The sequence below is a fragment of the Sorex araneus genome, chromosome 2 (assembly GCF_027595985.1).
Source record: "Sorex araneus isolate mSorAra2 chromosome 2, mSorAra2.pri, whole genome shotgun sequence".
NCBI classification, from domain to species: Eukaryota; Metazoa; Chordata; class Mammalia; order Eulipotyphla; family Soricidae; genus Sorex; species Sorex araneus.
The window spans coordinates 94,411,821-94,435,263 of record NC_073303.1 but is presented as its reverse complement, the minus strand read 5'-3'; the positions used below and the strand labels follow the sequence as shown (position 1 = coordinate 94,435,263).

General features: G+C 44.3%; 2 protein-coding genes across 3 annotated transcripts in view; one reads left to right on the top strand and one right to left on the bottom strand.

Moving 5' to 3' along the window:
• SLA (Src like adaptor) overlaps positions 1 to 15,435 on the bottom strand; it is a 71,825-nt gene extending 56,390 nt beyond the window's left edge. For both annotated transcript variants that reach the window (XM_055126735.1, XM_055126737.1), the window contains exon 1: positions 15,013 to 15,435. The gene's annotated coding sequence lies outside the window, so the exon portion shown is untranslated. The remainder of the gene's footprint in view (positions 1 to 15,012) is intronic.
• Positions 1 to 23,443, top strand: part of TG (thyroglobulin) — a 252,528-nt gene that overhangs the window by 211,538 nt on the left and 17,547 nt on the right. Inside the window, exons 43-45 of the mRNA XM_055126733.1 lie at positions 9,229 to 9,393; positions 10,226 to 10,393; positions 21,986 to 22,167. Coding sequence (XP_054982708.1) covers positions 9,229 to 9,393; positions 10,226 to 10,393; positions 21,986 to 22,167 — 515 coding nt within the window. The remainder of the gene's footprint in view (positions 1 to 9,228; positions 9,394 to 10,225; positions 10,394 to 21,985; positions 22,168 to 23,443) is intronic.

The following is a 23,443-nucleotide window of genomic DNA, read 5'->3' as shown; positions in this document are numbered from 1 at the left end:
ACTTCTCTGTGGGATGATAAAAATGTTCCAAAGTTGAATTATGGTGATGGTTGCATAACTGTAAATATAAATATAGAATTTCATGCATTAAATACATGCACATAAAAGTCACTGTATTCTATATATAAAATGAGTTTTTAGGGGCTGGAGCAATAGTACAGCGGGTGGGGCATTTGCCTTGCGCACGGCCGACCCGTCTTCGATTTCCAGTATCCCATATGGTCCTCTAAGCACCGCCAGGGGTAATTCCTGAGTGCAGAACCAGGAGTAACCCCTGTGCATTACCAGCTGTGACCCATAAAGCAAAAAAAAAAAGTTTTTATTGTATCACTTATATCCCAAACTATTTTAATTAGCCATAGAACTCAAAATATATAGCTTAAAATACTATCTAAAACCTTACCTTATTTCCATGCTGCACAATTTTTTATCTTTTAATAAATATTACACATAAAATATTATTTTTTTTTGTTTGGGGACACACCTGGTGATGCTCAGGGGATACTACTGACTGACAGCACTCAGGATTTACTCCTGGTGGTGCTCAGAGGACCATATGGAATGCTAGGGATTGAACCTGGGTCAGACACATGCAAGGCAAACACCTTACCCTGTACTACCACCTTGGCCCCACATTATGTATTCTTAGTGAAAGAATATTATTGTGTTAGAAGCTCATTTGATACATTTATATTACCTTTCAGAAAATAAAGTGTACATTTTTGACCCACTAATTCTTTGTTTAAGGGTTTCATTGTGGATATATGAATAGATAAAACTACAAAGACATGCATTAAAATGCATAAAATGCCAGAAAAACAATTATAGCTATCATTAATTGAATCTCTAGACTTTGAAATGCATCCTGATGTTATATGCAAAGTATCTCATTTCTTCACAGAAGACTTATTGGAGAAATTACCAGCTTTATTATACTCATTGCAAACAAAAAGATTCAAATAATATCTTCACACATCAAGGTTGGCATGTGCATCCAAGAGGGCCATTTCTCATAGCCTGAAAATACTCCTGATTTCTCTTAAGACACTCCCCTGAAATGCCCAAACACCCACTCCTGCTGTCACTACACAAGCCTCACAAATGAGTAGCTACTAGTGTGGAATGATATCCACAATGGACTGGTAGGTGAAAAAAGCAGGTCCAAAAACAATATGATCTTGCTTGCTTCCTAAATAAACACAATATTCAAATATATGAAAACACACACACATGCGCATGCACACACACACACACACACACACATACACACACACGCACACAGAAGAAACCCTGGGCGCTTATGATACCACATTTTTCTTTTTCTTTGTGTTAATTACCTGTACCTGTCTTACGTTGGACTTTTGTACCATCTTATTTGTTTAAAAACTGTAAAAAAAATCTGTTTTTCCTTTAAATAATCCATGTCAGCACAGATGGAAAGCAGATATGCCAACATTTTTTATATAAATTCACTAGAGAAAAGTAAGAATAACCAGGGAGAAAACAAGTCAGTAAAACTCACAGATATTTTTTGCACTTTGAATGAAAAGAAGTTGAGAAATGATTAAGTTAGACCACCCAAAGAACCTGCTGAAATGATGGGTCACGAGGGGAGGGGATGCCCGCTAATTTCATACCTGTCACCAACTGAGGTGTCATGAAGAAACCATGGTATCTTTTCTTTTCTTTTTTTATACTTTATTTATTTTTAATTAGTGAGTCAGCGTGAGGGTACAGTTACAGATTTATACATTTTTGTGCTCATGTTTCCCCCATACAAAGTTCGAGAACCCATCCCTTCACCAGTGCCCATTCTCTACCACCAGTAAACCCAGCATCCCTCCCACCCTCCCCAGTCCCGTCTCCCCCCACCCCACACTGCCACTATGGCAGGGTATTCCCTTTTGTTCTCTCTCTCTCTGATTAGGTGTTGTGGTTTGCAATAAAGGTGTTGAGTGGCCATTGTGTTCATTCTCTAGCCTACGTTCAGCACGCATCACCCTTCCCCGGTGATCACCTTTTTTAAAATTTTTTTTTTGTTAGTGAATCACCATGAGAAAAAGTTACAGACTTACAAATTTTCATGCTTACATTTCAGTCATACAATGATCGAGTACCCATCCCTCCACCAGTGCCCATTTTCTACCACCAATGGTCCCAGCATCCCTCCTACTAGGGGTGGTAGGGGCACCCTGTCCCCTTCAACCTATCCTGCCTCTGTGGAAGAACATTCCCTTTTGCTCTCTCTCTCTCTCTCTCTTTGGGTGTTGTGGAAACCATGATATCTTTGAGACATAAAATCTAGACAATTAAAAGCCCTATCCCCTGCAGATTATTAGACTTCTCTGATATTGTTTTTTAAGAATTCCATACTGCTGTTTGTGATCACATGGAGTATGTACAAAAGACTGATGGGATAACACCTATTCTTCCTCCTCCTTATGGTGACTAGTTTGTAAATGAGACAGTAAGTGAGAGCACACTACAAAGCGTGGTGTGGTTCAGTTGTTAGTACTCATCACATGACTTGAGTGTCTTCTGTTCGAATGTATGACCTGTCTAAGGTATGACAGAGTGACAACAACCCCCCATCAGAGATAGAACTCCATGAGACTGTCGGCCCCGGGAGGTGCATCCTCACACCTCTTGCCCCACTGTCACGACCAGTCTTACAAAGATCGTGTGTCCTCCAGCCATTCATGACTGAGTGGAAATTAAACGTCTATGCTGGGCTTGGTTTCAGTGACACATGGACAGTAGCCATATTATAACTCTGGCTCTGTTGTTTCAGTCCTGAGATATTGAAAAAATTACATAGATGTTCTAGGTCTTGGTCTGTGAAAGAGAACATGGTACGTACAGGTTAATAATGTGGGGGTTGAGTTGAATGTTGAAGCATGCATTAACAACCCGATTCTTTAAAGGAAATGTAATTCCCTCCCTCTTCCCTTTAAATATTTTTTGTATTTGTTTTATTTTTTTATCACTTGGCCACCTTCAGTCATTTCTCCCATTTGTTCTAATCCCTGCCTCTGGCAACTTCCAGCTCCATTCTCTTTACCTATGTTGTTTAGATTCCAGGTATGAATGAAATCATACAATATTTGTCTTTCTCTGACTTATTTTGCTTAACACAATGCCTTCAAGGTCTATACATTTTATTTTAAGTTAAAAAGTTTTATTCCTTTCATGGTCTTATAATATTATATATAGGATGTTCTTTATCTTTCAATGAACACTTATTTCTATATCCTATTTGTTATTGCAAAAGCTGCAATGACCCCAAAGATGCAGAGAACATTTTGAGTTAGTTTTACTTTATTTCCTGTAGATAAATACTCAGAAGCGGAATCTCTAGCGTATCTTCTGGATTGCTCTCCTTTAAATTTTTTGTGGGAACTCCATACTATTTTCCATGGTGGTTGTACCGATTTACATTTTACTCACAATGCCTAGTACTCCCTTTATTTCATATCCTCCCCAAAGGAATATAATTTTAATATAGAACTGTGTAGGCTGGAGCTATAGCACAGCGGCAGGGCATTTGTCTTGCACATGGCTGACCTGGGTTCGATTTCTCCGCTCCTCTCGGAGAGCCCAGCAAGCTACCAAGAGAATCTCACCCGAATGGCAGAGCCTGGCAAGCTACCCATGGTGTATTCAATATGCCAAAAACAGTAACAAGTCTCAAAATGGAAACATTACTGGTGCCCGCTCGAGCAAATCGATGAGCAATGGAATGACAGTGACAGTGATAGAACTATTGAGGTAGAAAAGTGATAGGGGCTTATCAGATATTCCCTGCATGGGGTTAGATTCATATGTGCACCCTGCCTCCTATTCTATTCCTATACCAAAGAGAAATGGGCTTTTTTTGCCTACAAGTTGACTCCTGCAATTGCCATGATTTATTGAGAATGTTTCTACTTTCCTCCACTGGAAGTTGTTTTCCAAGTTCTTGAGAGAATAGTGAGGTAGAATTGATCAGTGGCATGCTGGCCTACAGTTTTTTGACAGGCAGTATTAACAGAACTAATAGAATGGAAATAGAAGCTGGAAGAACATTTGCTTTGCATGGGCCCCTTGCTGCATGCTTACTCAAGATGTACCACACGCTCCTTCTAACAAATTCTGACCAGAACCTCCCCAACTGAAGTTTTCAGAGGTGAGATTTTGGTGCACACCCACACTGTCCATCAATACAAGAAACTCTGAGCCTTCTCAATCCTTCCTTCCACATGCCCACCTAGGTTAGGGTTCTTACCTAGCTAGATCTGGTTTTAATGCCCCCTAGGACTAGCAGAGCAGCCAGGTCTGCTCATGAAAGAATTAGAATTAGAGTTAGAATAGACTGAGTTTCTCCTTTATTTTTTTGATTCAAATCCTTGGGCCTTCACCAGACAAAATCTAAACTGCTGATTTTGAAGAAGAGGGAAGCATGCTCTTACACTCTCAGACAAAAGTTTCGAGATCATGTTAATTATCACTCCTTTGCTTGAAGTTTTGCCAAAATTGAAGTGCTACAAATTAGAGTAAATCCTGTACTTTCAGAGATCAAGATTATTTCATCAGAGAGAATAGGAATACTGACTTTGGTGCATCTTAGTTTGAGAAAAATGGCTGTAGTAGTTTCTTAAATTCTCTCTGAGAAGATTTGTGCGTTCAATAATATTTCCAACTCAGGGGAATCTATAAAAGGCTTCCAGATTTAAGTTCTCAGGAGAGAATTAAGTTCAGGGAAGAAGTGACTATTTGTGATGCCTCATCATTCACTCTTAGACATACCACACTCAGCTGGGCTCCCTACTGCAGACACTACCCACTCAGCGCCTCAGTCTACCACCTCCTCAGTTTAGAGCATTCTGCACATCGATCTTTATAACAGTCTACTGGATACAAGCATTGAACTGGGATCTGGGGATAAAAAAATATCCTCTGATATCAGAAATTCATCTTCAGAAGACTTCAGTGTTCAATCATTTACTGAAAACCTAAGGGTTGTGCAATACTTTCATCCTTAGGGATAAAAAGACAAATGATTCAATAATAGTGTTTGTTAAAAGAATTCCCTAAAATAATTGACTAACTCTCCAAAATAGTTAAATATAATCATAATGTAAATCCCTCTTTAAAACCCTTTACCTACTCTCTATTATTCTCAGGAGTAACTATTCTGTATCTCAGGGTTTACATACCTCTAAACTTCATCTCTTTGTTTAGGCTGGTTTTAGTATTCTCGTTTTTATTTCTCTCTAACTTTTTATACCAATGTCTCTCCTCAGTAACTGTCATTAATTAGTCCAGGCATCATTTATCCATCATCCATTCACTATCCAAAGATCGATCATGCATCATCCATCTATTTATCATCCATCAACTATTTATTTACCCACCCATCTTTCTTTTCTCTTAATGGTGAATATTTTTAAATTTAAACAAATTTGTATTGAATCACCACAAATTACAAAGTTCTTTATGATTGAGATTCAGGCATACAATGTTCCAACCACTTCACCAGTGTCCACTTCCCTCCACCAATATTCTCAGTTTCCCTTCTGCTCTCCAGCCTGCTTCTATGGCAGATGCCATTTTCTTTTTCTTTTTTTGCTTCCCCCACTCTCTTTCTGGCATTGCTGTATACAATACTGTTACTGATAGTGTTTATGTATATATGTGTCTCGGGGTGCACTGGGTGTATATTTCTGAGAATATTTGTGTGTGTTTCTGAATGTGCATGCATGTCTAGTGGTCCTGCCTTTTATGAGGGTGTATGCCAATGTATGCATCTGTGTGTGTGAATGTCTTTCTCTCTGTGACTGTATGTGATTTTGCTTAGACAAGGGCAGACACTGCCAAGAGATTGTCAGTGTGCAAGCTGAGGTCAAGGCTCCTTATACTGTTTGGAGGTTCCAGGAAGAAAAAACAGTGGTCAGACATTGTGGTTTTGCCCTGAACTATTTTTAAAGATTAAAAAAAAACAGCTAGCAGAAACTGCCTGCAATTCAATAGCTAGGGCAGATGAAGATAAAGCACATGCCCTGCTGAGGGACTGCTGGCATGACAAGGACAGGGTGGGCTGAAGAGCTCTTGCTGCTCCCAGAGACCCACACATTGCTCCCACACACATGTGTGTCTGTATGACCCCCTGTACACTGGGTCTCTTCTCTCACTCAGGAGGAAAGAAATAGAGGCTCCTGGATGTTTGACACTTGCCTAGACCACAGTAGGGAATAGGTCCGGAGTTTGACCCTGGTCCTACTGCCCTCAGAGCACCCCCAAAGCACCTCTCTCCATACCCCAGCTCTTTTTCTCCAGTCATGCTGCAGATGAAAGACTAAATAGACAGTTATCTCTTAACCACTGAGTTTTCCATGAAGCAAGAGTTTTTCTTACAGAAGATCAATTGAAGCTAGATACTTTCAGAGAGAGGAAAGTCACCTATGCGGTCTTGCAGTGTTGGGGTTGCCCACACCTTTAACCACTTCCTTACCATGTCAGAAACCCTGGATTTTTATAGCTTATGAGAATGTTGAGAACATCCGCAGGGCCCCATTCTGAAATCCGCACCACCCAGGCGAGTTGGAAGTTGGAGCTCTGGGACTTCCCACCTCAGCTGGCCTGTGTTTTTCAAGCTCAAGTGCAATTTAAAGTACGGAACTCTCTTTGAATATCTTCATTGTGTATTAGGGCATGTGCTGTGTGCATGTATTATTGTATTGTACGTGTGTGTGTCATGTTTGTATGTGTAGTGTGTGTACACATGCATTGTGTGTGTTGTGTATTGTATAGGCAAGCATATATCTGTGTGTCTGTATGCATGTAGGGTTAGGTGTGCATATATTCTCTCAGGATAAAGTATCTATCTCATGGGTCTCAGAGAAACTGGCCCCTTATCATCAGAGTGAGAAACCAACAGGCACAGAACTATAGCCCCCTCCCCATGCTGCATAATGGAAAGCAAAACCATGTTTCTATTTGGTATGCATTGATAAGTTTAGGAGTGGGATGTGCTAATGTTCAACCTATTTTCTATAGAAATTAGAGGTAAGTGTTCAGCTCTATAGTCACCTGCCTGCTAAGACAGGTTGATTCTAATCCCAGAACAAAAATGACTCCACACCGCAACTCTCTGACAGCCTGTCAGGCTGTTTCCATGGACCTTTCAAGATATCTGGTGCTTATTTCTAATCTCAAAAAATTGGCCAAATGACTAGATTTTCCTATTTCTTTTTTTCAGTAGTTGTAAAATAGGGGAATTTACATCAGCTAATTATACAGTGGCTATGAACATCTAACAGATGGAAATCAGGGGAAGCTCTTGAAATACCTTTCTGGTTTTTTTTTTCCTTTTAGGTAACACCCAGTGATATGCAGGGGTTATTCCTGGCTCTGCACTCAGGAATTATCCCTGGTAGTGTTCAGCAGACCATATGGGATGCTGAGAATCGAACCTGGGTCGACCACATGCAAGGCAAATGCCCTACCTACTGTGCAATTGCTACAGCCCCGAAATGCCTTTCATTTCTTTCTAAGTCTTCGGAGCTCTTATCATAGCGGTGCTGGTGTCTTCCATCTCATATAATCCCTGATTCTATTGTGGGTGGCCATTGTGTGAGGTGGAAATTCAGGTGTTCCAGAGAGCAAGGTCTTGGGATTATCCCCCAACTAAGACCATCCTTGGATCCCTTCTTCTAAATTCAAAGTAGGTGACCCAGCTCTGTTAGCCATTCAGCCCCAAGAGCACCCTCCTGGAACACAGTACCCACAACCTATGTTCTTATAGAGAAAATGTCCCAGCAACCCAACATGAAACATATTTATATTGGCTCTGATTATATATTTAGATTGATTATATATTTACTGGGGGCTGGAGTGATAGCATAGCGGGTAGGGCATTTGCCTTGCACGTGGCCTACCCAGGTTTGATTCCTCTGCCCCTCTTGGAGAGCCCAGCAAGCTACCGAGAGTATCTCACCTGCACAGCAGAGCCTGGCAAGCTACCTGTGGCGTATTTGGTGTGCCCAAAACAGTAACAACAAGTCTCACAATGGAGATGTTACTGGTGCCTGCTCAAGCAAATCGATGAACAATGGGATGACAGTGACAGTGATATATTTACTGATTATATATTTATTGATTATATATTTATATTTATGTATAAATTATATATATTTATATATTACATACATATACTGGCTCATGATTATATTTCCTTCACTGGAAATATATTTCATTTCATTCATTCAGAAAGTATTTCATTCCACTAAAATGTGTTATGACAGTGATGGTTAGAAGTTATCACTCTGGATAGGAGATATGTGCTGAAAGTGGGTAAAGGATCAGATATGATGACTTCTCAGTATCTGTATTACAAACCATAATGCCCAAAAGGAGAGAGAGCGAGCGAGCGAGCGAGAGAGAGACAGAAGAAAAGTGCTTGTCATAGAGGCAGGATGGGCTGAGAGGAGGGATACAGGGGGTTGCTGTAGTGAGAAATGTAAACTGGTAGAGGGATGGGTGTTGGAACGTGTATGACTGAAAACAGACCACAAAAGTTTTATAATTATATCTCATGGTGGTTCAATTTTTTTAAATGTGTTTCCTCATCTTCTAGGAGGGCTTCTATTTGAAAGTTCATTTCTGTGTTCACTGAGCAGCCAGAATAGTTTGTTATTTCCTTGAACACAGGAGATGGTGCTGGACAGTGTTCCCATCTGTCAGAATTCTCTTCCCAAACAATAGTTGTGATTGTTGTTCCTATTCAAAGCCCATCACCACTTCTCCTTATACAAAGAAGGAAGAGCACTTTGTCTAATCCTCTGATTTACTGATAAGGAAGCTGAGGTCTAGAGAGACACTAGCTTTCGATCACGCAGTGTATTGACAGGATCTGAAACAGTGCTGAGCTTCCCATCCCTGGAAGAGAGTTGAAGTCCGTGTGTGTAGAACAGAAAACAGCCATGACGTGCTGGTCAGGTTTCTCAGATAAAAGAGGATGAAAGGCTGGAGCAATAGCACAGCAAGTAGGGCGTTTGCCTTGCACGCGGCCAACCTGGGTTCAATTCCCAACATCCTATACGGTCCCCTGAGTACCACCAGGAGTAATATCTGAGTACAAAGCCAGGAGTAACCCTTGTGCATTGCCAGGTGTGACCCAAAAAGAAAAAAAAAATAAAAGAGGATGAAGAGGATCTGCACTATGGACCCTGAGTCTGCTTTCTCTTCCAGGGGGGCTCTGCACTTTCCCCAGCTGCTGTCATCAGCCAGAAGAGGGCTCAACAACAGGCGACTGCTTTGGCACAAGAAGTCAGCTGTTTCACCTCATCCATCCAAGCAATGGTGTCCTGCCTCCGTCAGAAACCAGCCAATGTGCTCAATGATGTCCAGACCAAGGTTGGTTCTTGTATGTAAGTGGCGTCAAGGGACATTCTCTGCTCCTGTGCAGGTGAAAAGCCAGGCCTAGAATGGAGACTTTACTAGAAGGTGTTCAGGTAGCAGGTGATGACTGACTGATCACTGAAGTCACTTTTCCCCAACTCAGCTCTATGCATGTGCTACAGTCTAGAATGGACCAGGACAAGGGTTGGGGCTACTTGTAAAAGGAGAGCTATGATTCAGACCTATAGACTAGAAGGATAAAAGGATGTGGCACAGGCTCAGGAGGACCTGCCCCTGCCAACTCTATGACTGCACTTGGCCATTTGTATTGGGCATTCTCACCACAATTCCATTCCTGTTCCATCTTCCCCTTAGGTAGGATACTCTGTGCAACTTTTCCAGCCTGCCAAGTCCTGCTGCAGTGTCAGCAGCTCTGACATTAACACAGGGGCATGAGCAGGAAGACTCACTGCTGTGAGCTTCAGTAAGGAGTTTGAAGCTCTCATTCTTAACCCCCTAATTGTAGACTAAATGACGAGTGGCTAAAGCTCATGCATTTCCCTTTCAGATCATGCCTACTGCACACATCTCAGCTCAGACTCACCAACTCTCTGGAAATATTTCCCAGGGCCCAGTCACTGAGTTCCAATTTATGCTAGCACTATCACCTGGTGGCATGTTTGTTCTGGTCAGGTTACTATGATTCCCAACAGATCACAGATAACTAACATCAGTGTTCCCCATGTTCAAGACCTGTTTAAGCAAAGCCATGCCATGATGCTTCTAGAACAATTACACAAAGGATAAACCCCTGACAAATAACAACATCCCTTTGTCCTGACTGCAGCTCCTGGCCGTGAGTGGCCCTTTCCATTATTGGGGTCCTGTGGTAGATGGTCAGTACCTCAGAGAGTCTCCTGCCAGAGCACTGCAGAGGTCTCCAAGGAACAAGATTGACCTGCTCATCGGGAGTTCCCAGAATGATGGGATCATCAGCAGAGCAAAGGCTGTGAAGGTAGGCAGGGAGGGGGTCTTGGAGGTCCCCTAACGATGTTACCCTGGTCAGAGATCGATGGATTTGCTGGTGAGCTTATGAAGCAATATCTAAAAGACCTCTCTGTTCTAAAACACTATAATGACATAAAAGGTGATCATGCAGGTGTGGAGCATCTCTGAAATAAGAGCTGTGAGCCATACAGACATGGTGCATGCACCAAAGAAAGGAACAAGTGAATACCTGTGGCTGCACAACTGCAGCTTCACCTGCCCTGTGCAGGTCTCCTCTTATATACAGAGGGGAGGTGGGCGAGGACAGACCCAGGAGACCCACATGCCGGCCTGTTTTCTGACCCAGGAAAGCAGATCCCATGTGTCTATTGAGGATGCCACTTCCTGTGGCTCAGTGGAGACAGAGTGGAGAGGGAAGAAGTTCTACAGTCTTTTATCTATCTGAGCACATATTTCCTGCTCTGTGCATCCCTGGTCCCTCACTAGGAAGGGGCACACACTGGCAGAGAACCTTCTCCCTGATCTCTCCTCCCCACTCTTTCCGGCCACTCTCTTGGTAATCAGATATGGGATTGTGGCCCCAGTGCATGGCATGGGGGTTGAAGGATGACCCTATTGTGTGACCTATTTGTGTGACACAGGGCAGTACCATTGTACTGAATCACAAAAATAATATAGTCACTTGTTGTGTGCGCATTCTCCTGGACTAATATATTGAATTGTTATACCATTTTTATAAAATTAAAGCAGGAGAGAAAGAAACAAATATATTCTACAGATTCCCCCGTAGACAATGCCCTGTACCACAAGGGCTTACTACACAGAAATTGCCTTTGGTCCTGAACCCTTTTCCTCTTACCCTTTGTTTACTATTGCCCTCTGGGGAGAATATGAGATATTTGTAAATATGTGAATATATTTCCATTTCTGGTTCTATGGAGCATTTTAACCACATATGCCTTTAAAGAGAGGGGCAAAAACAACTGTTATATTAATTCTTGGGAGCTAGAATATCCTAGAGAGTTGGTAGGAAGTCCACCAGCTACACTGGAAAAATTATTCCTTCAGGGCTGGGGAACTGGGTTCTTAGAGTGGCTTGAAGTCTAGTGGATTGTGCTTAGTTATCATTCCAATCAAATGTAAGAGTTTCCCACCTCTGGTTTGAATGAGTACCTCCAGCAAGGAGCATGAATCCAGAGAGTGGGAGCTCTACATTCTGACCACGAAGTTGCCCTCTGAGGTGTCCAGGGAGATGCTTCCTTGTTCCGCTTGTAAAACAAGGTGATATATGCCAACGGGAGCTCATCAGCCACAGCAGGAGGACATGGCTAGAAGATACCTGCATCCCAGGACACCAAAGTACAGAAAATACTGTGCCCCAGGCTCCATGGCTTTTACCCAGGCACCCATCCCAGGCAGTGCTCTTGGCACAATTATTTGTGGTTAGCCTCCTCCTCTTGTACTTTATTTCTCCATCCATTCTCTCACAAATATGCACTCGTGCAGCTCCTGAGCAGTATTTGTGAACCAGAAGCTCAGCTTGGTGCTGACTGTGTAGAGAACTGAAGGAAAGATGACAGAGTCCTGGTGGAATTAGATGCCAGATCGACACTTTCAGTGTTCTGAATGCTGACACCTCAATGTCTTTCAGCCCAGTGTAATGCTTCCTGCTGAACATTTCCCTGGAATACAGTCTCTGTTTACTTGGATGTTTTGTATATTCTCACCCTTAACACATTCAAGGCTAACTACTGATTTCCCTATGCACCCAACCCAGTCAGCATAATCTCCCACTGCCTTCACCATTTTATTCAACAACAGCTCATCCTTTTGCATACTCAGACTCCAATCAAAACTTATTCTTTCCTCTGCTCTTTCCTATTTGACGAGCATTCTCTCAGCAACTCTGGCTGGCTCCGTCTTCAATATGTACGCAGAATCCAGCCATCTATCCCCACTTCTGCCATCACCCACATACAGACCAATATCTTATTTCAGAAGTCTTCTGATTCCCACCCTCTCCTATATTTCCCTCCTTTTACTTTTGCCTTTTACAATCTACGAGAACCCCAAGTACCAGAGAAATTCCTTTTCAATATGTCATATTGTGCCACTTCTCTACTCAAAGGCTCCTTCTGGTCTAATCCCACGCAGGATAAAAGCTGCAGCCTTACAGTGACCTCCAAGTCCCTAACAGGTGTGACCCTATCTGTACTCTGACATCACCCCCTACACAAGACTTCCATTCAACCAAGCCATTTGGTGTTTTATAAGTAGACCGAGCATGTTCCCACCTTGACATCTCAGCACTTGTTCCCTCCTCTAGAATGTTCTTCCCCTGTCGCACTTTCTTCAGGGTATGCATAGTTAGAGAGAAATTAGTTATCCGCTCATAAAGAAATGACATGTTTTCAGAATTGTCTCTTCTCCACATCTTGGTCCCATTATCATCATTTAAACTCCTTACTAGAGAACAATATACTACTATGTTTCTTCTTCACTAAAATATGAGATCCATCAGCACTGAGACTATAAACATTTTGTTTTCTTCTATTTCTCTAATACTTAGTAAAAGTGCTAGGCATACAGTAGATGTTCAAAAATATTTATTAAATTGAAGTAGTTTATAAAGAACAGACTATATGACAGGCTCTCACTTCAGTGCCTTCAAAGAAATAATTCATCCAGAAACAACTCTACGAGGCAGAAATTACAGTGACTATTTTACAGTGAAAGAAACCAGAATCCAAATACAGGTCAACCTGACCCCATGGCATCTTTTATCTAGAACAGAATTTTGGAAAAGGCCAGGAAGTACTTCCAAGAACTTAGCATCCACCAATAGCTGTGTGCTGTGTACATATAGAACTGTCAGCACAGCTAGAATAGAGACCACCATATAAAGAACTTTGTAGTCCAATCACATTTTTACTTAACCTCAAACATCACACAGTAAAACAGGAAAGTGTAAATGAACCATTATTTCACATCATTCTCCTGAGGAAGAAGTCTTTCAGATATATAATGATCATCTGAAGGTCAACTAACTAGTCCTTTGTAAAGATAAGTCTTCACTGTCCTAGTCCTCCGGCTCCCAGTGGACTAGGACATGACCTCATGTATGCTAATCTCTAAGGCGGACATGATAAATGCACTCGTATTGCCTATGCCTGGCGTGCCAGTAGCCCCCACAAAGCCTAGAATTCCATCCAATACAGAACTGCAACAGACACAGTCTTGAAATTCTGTTGTCATTCCTCTAGCTTACACACACACACACACACACACACACACACACACACACACACATTAACATCCTTTTTAACATCCTCTGCTTCCTCCTCCTCCTCCTAATGACCCACATTCAAAGATGGGTTTGTGGGTTTTTTCATCCCCCACTCATGAGTCTCCATGGTTCTGTTAGCGGAGGGGAACTCCAGGATGATACATCCCTGAAGGTCTCCGTGCTAGCACTTCCTTTAAAATCCTCTGCTCTTCAAAATTGGTCTAGTCCCCACTCACCCAAGCCAGAGAAGTAGGACATGAGTTGCAGAAAGTTACCTCATGCCATAGATCCTTCCAACATTGAGACCCATTTATTCTTTTATGTAACAGTTACCGGGTTATTGCCATATTACCAGTTTCCATGCTGGTATTTAGGGCATGAATGTATATTCCACCTGCCCTCAAGGACCTCACAGTGGAGTAAGAATAGAAAGTAAACAAGAACTAGAAAACAGTCAGATTCCCGATTTAGGGAGACATTATACTGCTGACCCTCAAGAGGATTTGGTGGAGAGGGAATTGCTCTATCTACAGCAGCATTACTAACAGGGGTGACTCAGAGATAGTGGCGCTGACTAGGAATTTATCGCACCAAACTTTTGTCAAGTGAGTGGGGAGAATCCTCAGTGTCTTTGGATTTTAATGAGGAACATTGAGCCCCCTAAAGCCTGTGCCTCTATTTCCCTAGATTTAAAATGAGAGGACTTTAGTATATCCCCTTCTCAAGATGCCCAAAGGAATCAAATACATGCCAACACTGATCAAATAGTACATACTCAAAAATAATCATTCTCCTCTTAGTTTTCTAATTGTGCTCTTATGATGACTTTCCAAAGCTATTGTCCCTGACTTGGAGAATTACCCAGGGAAAGCGGGGATACAAAGGATGCACAATCACTGAAATCACCTCATCTGATCTGAGACTGGTTTTCCAAACTGTGGCGTGTGCGTGCGTGTGCGTGTGCACGCATGCGCACTGCATGTCACATGCACATACACACACACACACACACACACATACACACACATGTGTGTTGTGCTTTCTTCTCCTACCAGCCCCGCATCGTCACTGTCCAGAGTCCAAGTGACAAACTAACAGTCTCAGTGTTGCCTTCTCTGAGGGAAGCCACAGGAGGGCTAGGAGTGCCCCGCCCCCCTGTGAGCTCTGCCCTGATCCCTGTACCCACCCATCAAGACAACAGAGAACAAGCATAATTTTCTCGGACCCAGTGGAGGGGGAGGGAGGGCTTCAGCAAGGCCAGTCAAGACCCTTCCCCACTGACCACCCAGCTCGGGCCCATCCAAGGAATCCAGCTGATAACAGTAAAGTTGACAACATACCCGCCGAGCATCCAGGCTGCCTGGGACGCCTCCTGAGGCTCCGTGCTCAGAGAAGGATCCTATTTTCCGAAGTAGCAGCTTTCTGTTGAAATTCTTCATCAGTCGCCACCGTGGGGATTTTCCCCCCTTTTCTCTCTCTCTCTCTCTCCCTTTCTAACTAGTGAAACTGACAGTCTGCCTACGTTAACTGGGCATTCATTTGCATGATGAAAAGCGGATTCGTTCCAAGATGCAAGGTTCTGTCTTCCCCCCCCTCCTCTGAGCACCTCCAAGGAAAGCGAGCAAAATCCGAATTGTGCCCCTGAGCTTGGCCAGGAGTTGGCCTCTTCCGGAAGCAGGTGGAGTGCCCCCCCACCCCAACCCCGCGGGGAGCACGGAGGGGGAGGGCAGCTTCTGAGAGACTTGGAAAGCGGCACCTGGCAGCCTGAGGCACTGGCACCAGCCCCAGTACAGGAAAAATCAAGCCTCTGGTGACAGATTAGAGCAGAGGAGCACGCCGGAGTCCCAGGGAACGGCTCGCTTTCCTGAAACCTAGCGCTGTCAACTCAGGGACTGGCAGACGCTAAGGTCTGAGCAAGGAGTGGGGGACTTGGGGAGGGGGTGCTGCGGGGAACCTCGACACCTACATGGGAAAGGTGGGTCTCAATTCTTGGCTTCAGCCATGCTGCTTACTGGAGTTCTTCTCCCAGGCTGAGCTGCAGATCCTATATTCTTGGAATGAGCTTCCCACAACCCGCCCTGCTGTCTGGCAGCTTCGCGCTGCCATCGCGCTAAGCAAAGGAGGCAGCTCCCAGCACCCTGGAGTCTCGGCCACAGCCCTTGGTCGCTGGACACCTTAGGTGCCAGCACCACGATGACCTCCTGGCATCAGCCCGCATGGCTCTGCCTGCTTTCCCCCACGGCCCGTGAGGGGCAGATCACAGAGGGCGGCTGTGGCCACAGAGGTCTTCACGAGTTATCGCAGGTTCAACGGGGGGTGCGGGTGGGTGGTGGGGCATCTCTTGGGAGGTGCTCAGGAGGCCCGCAGGCTCCTCTCAGCTCTTCCCAGCCAAGCGGGTCGGCAGCTTCACGTTCCTTAAGGGTGTCATGATACTCAGCCCTGCAGTGCCAGAGATGATCTGGGCCACCCCCCGCAGTGCTAGGGGTGCGGGGAGGGGATCTCCAGCACCACACCTGGCAGCGTTTGGAGAATCACAGGAAGGTTGGAGTGCATAGGACTTGCATCTGAGTCCTGGTGCTATTTCTCACTCAGGCATCTTTGTCACTGTTTTTGCATTTTTTTCTTTTTAGTACTAAAAGAAACTAGGGGCTGGAGCAACAGCACATAGGGTAGGGCGTTTGCCTTGCACACAGCCAACCTGGGTTCAATTCCCAGCATCCCATATGGTCCTCCGAGCACTGCCAGGAGTAATTCCTGAGCGCAGAGCCAGGAGTAACCACTGTGCATTGCTGGGTGTGACCCAAAAAACATAAATAAATAAATCTAAAAGGAAAGTATTTTCAGCCCCTAGCCCCTGCAGCCCCAATCATGGCAGGTCTTGGCCATAATAATCTGCCCTCTCACCCTGGACACACATTCACACACACACACACACACACACACACACACACACACTCTCTCTCTCTCTCTCTCTCTCTCTCTCTCTCTCTCTCTCTCTCTCTCTCTCTCTCTCTCACACACACACACACACACACACACACACACACACACAGAGGGCCAGAGCTGGTACAGCTCTAGCCTTGCATGCAGCTGACCCCAGTTTGTTCCACAGTGACACAAGTTCTCTTGAGCACCACCAGAAATAGCCCCTGACCACAGAGAGAGGAGTAAAGCCCTGAAAGCCATTGGGTGTGGTCCAAAGCAACCATCTTCCTGCACCTCCAAGAAAAAGATAAAAGGCAGTCAGTTCTTTCACAGGGTTCTAGCTTTTCTGGAGGATGCATTGGTGGCAGACCTTTAGACACACAGTGTCAGCTCTCTCTTCCCCAGGGAAGTGCAGCCCTGTTTGTGACAACCCTGCTTCTGGGCAGAAGCTTGCCTATAATTACAGCGTGTGGTGTTAGTGCTTGCAGTCACGTGGGGGATGTTCCCCACCGCTTCTCTAATTAAACCTGCAGCAGCATCTGTGCCTTGGTTCTCGCCAAGAGCAAGGGCAGTGGGTCTTGCTAAACACTGCAAGCTCCCATGTGGACCGAGGCTTGAGTTTCCACTCCGGCAGGTTCCAGAATAGTGACCGTCAGCCAGGTAGATTCCCCCTGGGGACTGAGAACCTCAGAACATTGCAATCGCTCTGTGTGAAACTGATCACACATTTGTGGAAGCATGAAAGCCCCTCCCCTGCCAGTATTCTGACCATGGAACTTTCTCAACACTTGAGCCTTCAAGGCACTTCCTTTAGTAGTGCCCGGCCTCTACTTCCTACCCCCCTCCCCCTGCTTCAAGCTGCCTCAACTATTTCTGTAGAACCCATGAAAGTGCCTCTTTCTTTAGGTGTGGCTTTCAGCAAATTCAGGAAAATAATTCAGAAGCATTAGGAGAAGGATAGCCAGGGCCTTGCTCTCAGACCTAGGCTGCCACCCTGAAGAATGGGGGGAGGGGTTGCATGGGTCTGTTCCTTAACTGTAAAGTATCTGTGCACGGGAAATATAATCTGCATCTTCATCTCTTTCCTCTGTCTTTACTGCTTGCCCAATTCTCTTGGCCACAGTGTGCAGCCAAGCACACAGAGATCAGGCAAATATCCATATCACAGTATTTATCTGCACATTCGAGCATCTTCTTCATTTGCATAAATAAGGATGGCGACCAAAGCGAGAGGGAGCTTTAAAAAAATAGACATTATATTCATTATATTCTTATACTTTTTTCATTTTAATAAAGTGATTCAGGGTCTGTGTTCATACTATGGTTTTTAATTAAACTCAATGAAACTAAAGTTTAATACAGATAGGTCTCTGATCTGAGTCCTCTAGGCTAGACTCTGAGCTGGGAGCTTCAAGAGCTAGTTGTAATTCTGAAGCTGGCTTGGTAACTAATGCAGTTATCTCCCGCTTGTGTGTAAGAAATCAGAGGAGCAGAACCCCAGAAGGCAAAGCAAATTTGGATTCGCTGGCTCCATTGCCTCTTACAGTGAGGTGTTCTGGTTCCTGTGGTGCCCATCCACTTGCTTCCCTCTGTGTCCTCCCCCAAAATAATAACAAACTCAGTTTGGAGTAGAATGCCTGAAAGGTGACATAATGATTTCACACTACTTTGCTCACTTAATTCTCACAAAATCTAAAAGCAGCTCCTGTGTCAAAATTAGCATACTCATTTTATTTATTTTTATTTTATTGCATTAAAGTACCATGAGTTGCAAAGTTATTCATAGTTGGGTTTTTGACATAGAATGCACTATCATCGATCCCATTACCGATATCAGCTTCCCTCCACCAGTGTTTCCAGTTTCTCTCTCCTAACTCCCCAGCCATCCCAAGTCTGCTATCTTGACAAGCACCTTTAACATTTGACCATTATGGGGCTGGAGCGATAGCACAGTGGGTAGGGAGTTTGCCTTGCACGTGGCCAACCCAGGTTTGATTCCCAGCATCCCATATGGTCCCCTGAACACCGCCAGGAGTAATTTCTGAGTGCAGAGCCAGGAGTAACCCCTGTGCATCACCAGGTGTGACCCAAAAAGTAAAAATAAATAAATAAATAAATAAATAAATAAATAAATAAATAAATAAATAAATAAATAAAACGGAATAAAATTTAAAGTTTGACCATTAAAGTTTGGGTCTTTTTAAAGTGGGTATGCCGGAATCAACATAGATGTTCAATACACACATTTTAAAGATATAAGGCTCAGAAAGAGGAAATGTCTTTTTTCCAGGTCTCCTTAAATGAGTGGTTGACTCTGGACTCCCGAATTTTGACTCCAAGTCTAGTACGGCCTTCAATGTTCTGAGTCCAGTACCTGTGGGCAGCTCTATAACCTGCCATTCACTGACCTTCCAGGGTTTCCCAGCTCTGAGACCAGGTCATGATTATGTTATGCGTGGAAAATTGACATTTATTATATGTAAGACCTGGATGATCTTCTATATCTTTCTTAACACTGTGACTCTACAATAGCTTATTAAGTCTCACAGTCTCATTATCCAAAATAGAATGTCAGGATGTAATTTCCATTGATTTAGATACTTCAGTGAAATGTGTGCGTTAATTTTGAAATGCACATTTGACAATAATTGGAGAAAGGCAGAGCTCTTAACTTCTTTTTGTTATGGAATATTCTGGAAAAAAAAACAGAAAAGGGCAAAAAATAAAATAATTCCGTTTTCTCCTTATACTATCCATGGGTTGTGATATCAGCCTCATCACTTGCAAGAAAGCATTATTGATTCAATATATAAGAGATGGGGCCGGAGCGATAGCACAGCGGGTAGGGCATTTGCCTTGCACGCAGCCGACCCAGGTTCGATCCCCGGCATCCCATATGGTCCCCCAAGCACCGCCAGGAGTAATTCCTGAGTGCAAGCCAGGAGTAACCCCTGAGTATCGCTGGGTGTGACCCAAAAAGCAAAAAAAAAAAAAAGAGAGAGAGAAATGGGACAGGATACAGATTACCAAAGACTTAACAAGGTTATTCAGGGGTGTAATTCCAGGCCTCTGTCTCTGTGCTTATTCTATATATAAAATACCTTTCCAAAGGGCTAGAGAAATAGTGCAGGAAGTAAAACGCTTGCCTTGCACACAGCTCGGTTCAGTCTATCCCAGGCACTACACATAGTCCCTTGGACCATCCTAGAAGTACAGGGCCAGGGATAAGCCCTGTGCACTTCTGGGTGTGGCCCAAACCCCCTCAGCCCCTCAAAATAAAATCAACATTTTTCTTATCTTTGATCATGGTCAAGAAAATTTTTAATCCCTTGGTAGAATGAGTCACACATATATTCACTATTTATATTCAGAAAATACTAAATTTTGCCATATTTGTTTTAGAAAGTTTTACAACAACAAAAAAAGTGATTTAGTTAGAATTGAAATGAAGATCTGATTTCAGTTCTCTCTGCTCTCCTTCCCTTACTCTCCCAAGACTGGCATACATGTTCCAGGAACATGCATCTTTCCACAATCCTCTTGACTGCTCCAGCCCCCTTTCGTGAAGCCAGGTTGAGGCTGACCCACTTCAAGGGCAGCAGTAAGAAGGTCTCAGACAAGGAGTGGTCACTTACTGGCCATACCTGCTCCTTCTAATTGCAGGTTCTGGAGACTTAGGAATATTTAGAGAAACTGGACATACCAGGGTCTCCCAATAAGCACATTTCATGGCCCAACATAAGAGCCTATACACTCTGTAATAGAACATTACAGAGATGGGAAAGAAGACCTCATACTTAGGAACTGTATCCCAGATGCTGTGTAGCCCCTTGTTTTTAGAAGTGAAGAAATAAGTTGTGAGGGGGAAGCATGGTCCTAGTGGGAGATCTCCTAGTGCAGACTGAAGAGAGACCTTGGGACATGAAAGGAAAGAGGAAGTAAAGAGGAAGGAGCAAGAGAGAGAGAAGGGGAGAAACAGAAACAGAGAGAGAGGGAGATAGAGAGGGAGGGAAGGAGGAAAGGAAGAAGTGAGAGGAAGGAAGAAGGAAGGAAGGAAGGAAGGAAGGAAGGAAGGAAGGAAGGAAGGAAGGAAGGAAGGAAGGAAGGAAGGAAGGAAGGAAGGAAGGAAGGAAGGAAGGAAGGAAGGAAGGAAGGAAGATTAGAAAAAGGAGAGGGAAGTGATGGGGAAGGAAGGTGGGAAATTTCCACTGGGTCATGCTTGTCCAACTAGCTGCCAACCTACCCTGACCATCCATAGAACAGCCCCTGCCCTATTTCTCTCACTTTGCTATTTCTCTCCGTAGTTCTTCTCCCCTAGGAACCATCTGTCACTTATTTTGCTATTTCCCATCTGCATTCCAGGAGAGCAAAGTGTGCTTAGGACATGAACAAGTGTGTTTAGGACTGTTTCCTGGGGCCTCACAATTCTGGTCCTGAGAAGATAGTGTCATCTTTAGCACCAAAGAGTCTAAACAGAGTTCTTGGGTTGAATATTTGAGTCCCTGGATGAAACTGAAGTGAGTTCTCCCAATAAAACCAAACACAAACTCGCTGAGAGCTCAGGCCAGGGGAGGGGAGTAAAACAAGGAGTGTGACTTGAGGACAGCAGCTTCCCTCCACTGAGCACTTACTACATGTCAGGCATAACTACAGTCTTTGGGGGACATGAGCCATTCCATTGTGTCCATCTCAGAGGGAGTAAGGATGACTCAGAGGGATACAGGTGCATACTTAACATCACATGCATGGTGGAGAGAAGCAAACCTAGATTTCACCCCAGGAAGTCTAACCACAGCCTCAGGCACTTCACTAATTAGACTGACAGGATTTTATTTTTTAATTTTTATTAGTGAATCACCATGGGGGTACAGTTGCAAACTTATGAACTTTCATGTTTGCATTTGGTTTACTTCCCTCCACCAGTGCCCATTCTCCTCCACCGATGTTCCCAGTATCCCTCCCACCACCCCTATTCCAACCCCCACCACCCCACTTTGCCTCTGCAGCAGGGCCTTCCCTTTTGTTCTCTCTCCTGTTGGGTGTTGTACTTTTCAATAGAGGTATTGAGTGGCCATCACGTTCAGTCTATTGTCTATTTTTGGTACTAGGCTTTCAACCCGAGTGGGTCCTCCCAACATTCTCTACTAGGTGTTCCCTTCTCTAACTCTGCTGCCTTTTCCCCCAGCATGTGAGGCCAGTTTCCAAGCTGTGGGGCAGACCTCCTGGTTCTTATCTCTACTACTCTTGGGTGTAAGAGTCCCATTCTGCTACTTTAAATTTTTATATTCCACAGATGAGTGCAATCTTTCTATGATACTGACAGGATTTTCATTCTCTCTCTCTCTCTCTCTCTCTCTCTCTCATTTCTATTATTCTCTTTATTTAAAGCAATTTGAAGAAAGTCAAGGCCGGACCAATAGCAAAACAGCCTTTTACCAGGCATTGCAGAATTCCCTGGGTGGTGAGGATACTGATGCCAGCATCCAGGCTGCTGCTACCTGGTACTACTCCCTGGAACATTCCACTGATGACTATGCCTCCTTCTCCAGGGCCCTGGAGAATGCCACTCGGTAAGCTCTGGACCCTTGTCCTGCTGCTGCAGCTCTGTATGGCCAAGACAATGCTCAGCTCATGCAGGAGAGCAGGAAGCCTTTTAGCAGCTCTTTCTTCTGTACCCCTCATTGTGACCTAGAAAGGGAGTGGGTCACAAGTGGGAGTAATGAGGGGTCATCCCAGGCACACCATCTCACCAACTGTAGAGGACACAGCCAAAGTGCTTTCCAAAGGAACCAAACCCTCATTTACTTTGTGCCAGAAGAAACTGCTCAGGCAATACTCAGGCACAGAGCACTGACACCTGCACATCCTGGCTCAGCAGAGAGAGTCCTGGTGCCCTCTAGTCAGCAACCTCAGCCCTGAGTGCCTGTGAGAACGGTGGGGAGCCTCCGAGAACAGATGCACCAGCCAGCAAAGTGCAGTTGGGGTTCACCTTATTCTTTGGGGATGGGCACCCAAGCTGCTAGCACAGATGAACATGCCCTTCCCTTCAAGTTAGGGGTACTATTCCCTAACACCCTGATTATGTATCCTGCACCCCTTTTGTAGCTCAGGCTTCTTTCCTCAGCCCCTCTGGAGGCTCTACAGCCCCCAGTGTCCCTCTGTCACAGTCCTATTTCCATACCTGTGACAGTCATCAGAACCAGCCTGCCTTTCTCTCTGCAGTTGGCCCAGAGATGCCAAGAACTGTGTCCTTTTCAGATGACAACATATATGACATAATAGAAATTGACCAGAACTCAAGAAATAGTCAGGGTCCTGGTGCTGACCTGAAACAACCCAGGTTGCCTCTGAGATCCTGGGGCCCCCTTTGCGTGCTCTGATTCTTTGGCACGGTTCCCTGCTAAACAGGAGGAAATGGCTGGGTAGTTTCGACTTCCTCTGACTACTCTCTTCTGCCTTGCATCCACGCTCAACGTTCGCCCTTGTCTAAGGCCGTCTCAAATCCCAGGGGCCCCCTGTGAATTCCACATTGTGCATAGCACGTTGAGATACTTGGCATCTCTACCCTGAACTCTGTGGTTTCACTGTGGTGGACTGTGGTCACCAGCTTAGAATAAAATTCTGTACCACTCACTGGGTTCTTTGGCACCAGGAAGGCCTTCCTTTCCTCTGCCCCTATACCAGGAAGCTGACAGCTGTTTTTGAAGGCCCCTAGAACTCACAGCTGTATAAGGACTGGGCCTTCCAGAGGCTCAAAACCAAGTCAGGACCAACTCAGATCTGTGTTGCTAAAAAAATCTCAAAGTTGACATTCTGAAATCCTACCTTCTTGCCGCAGTTTTGCCT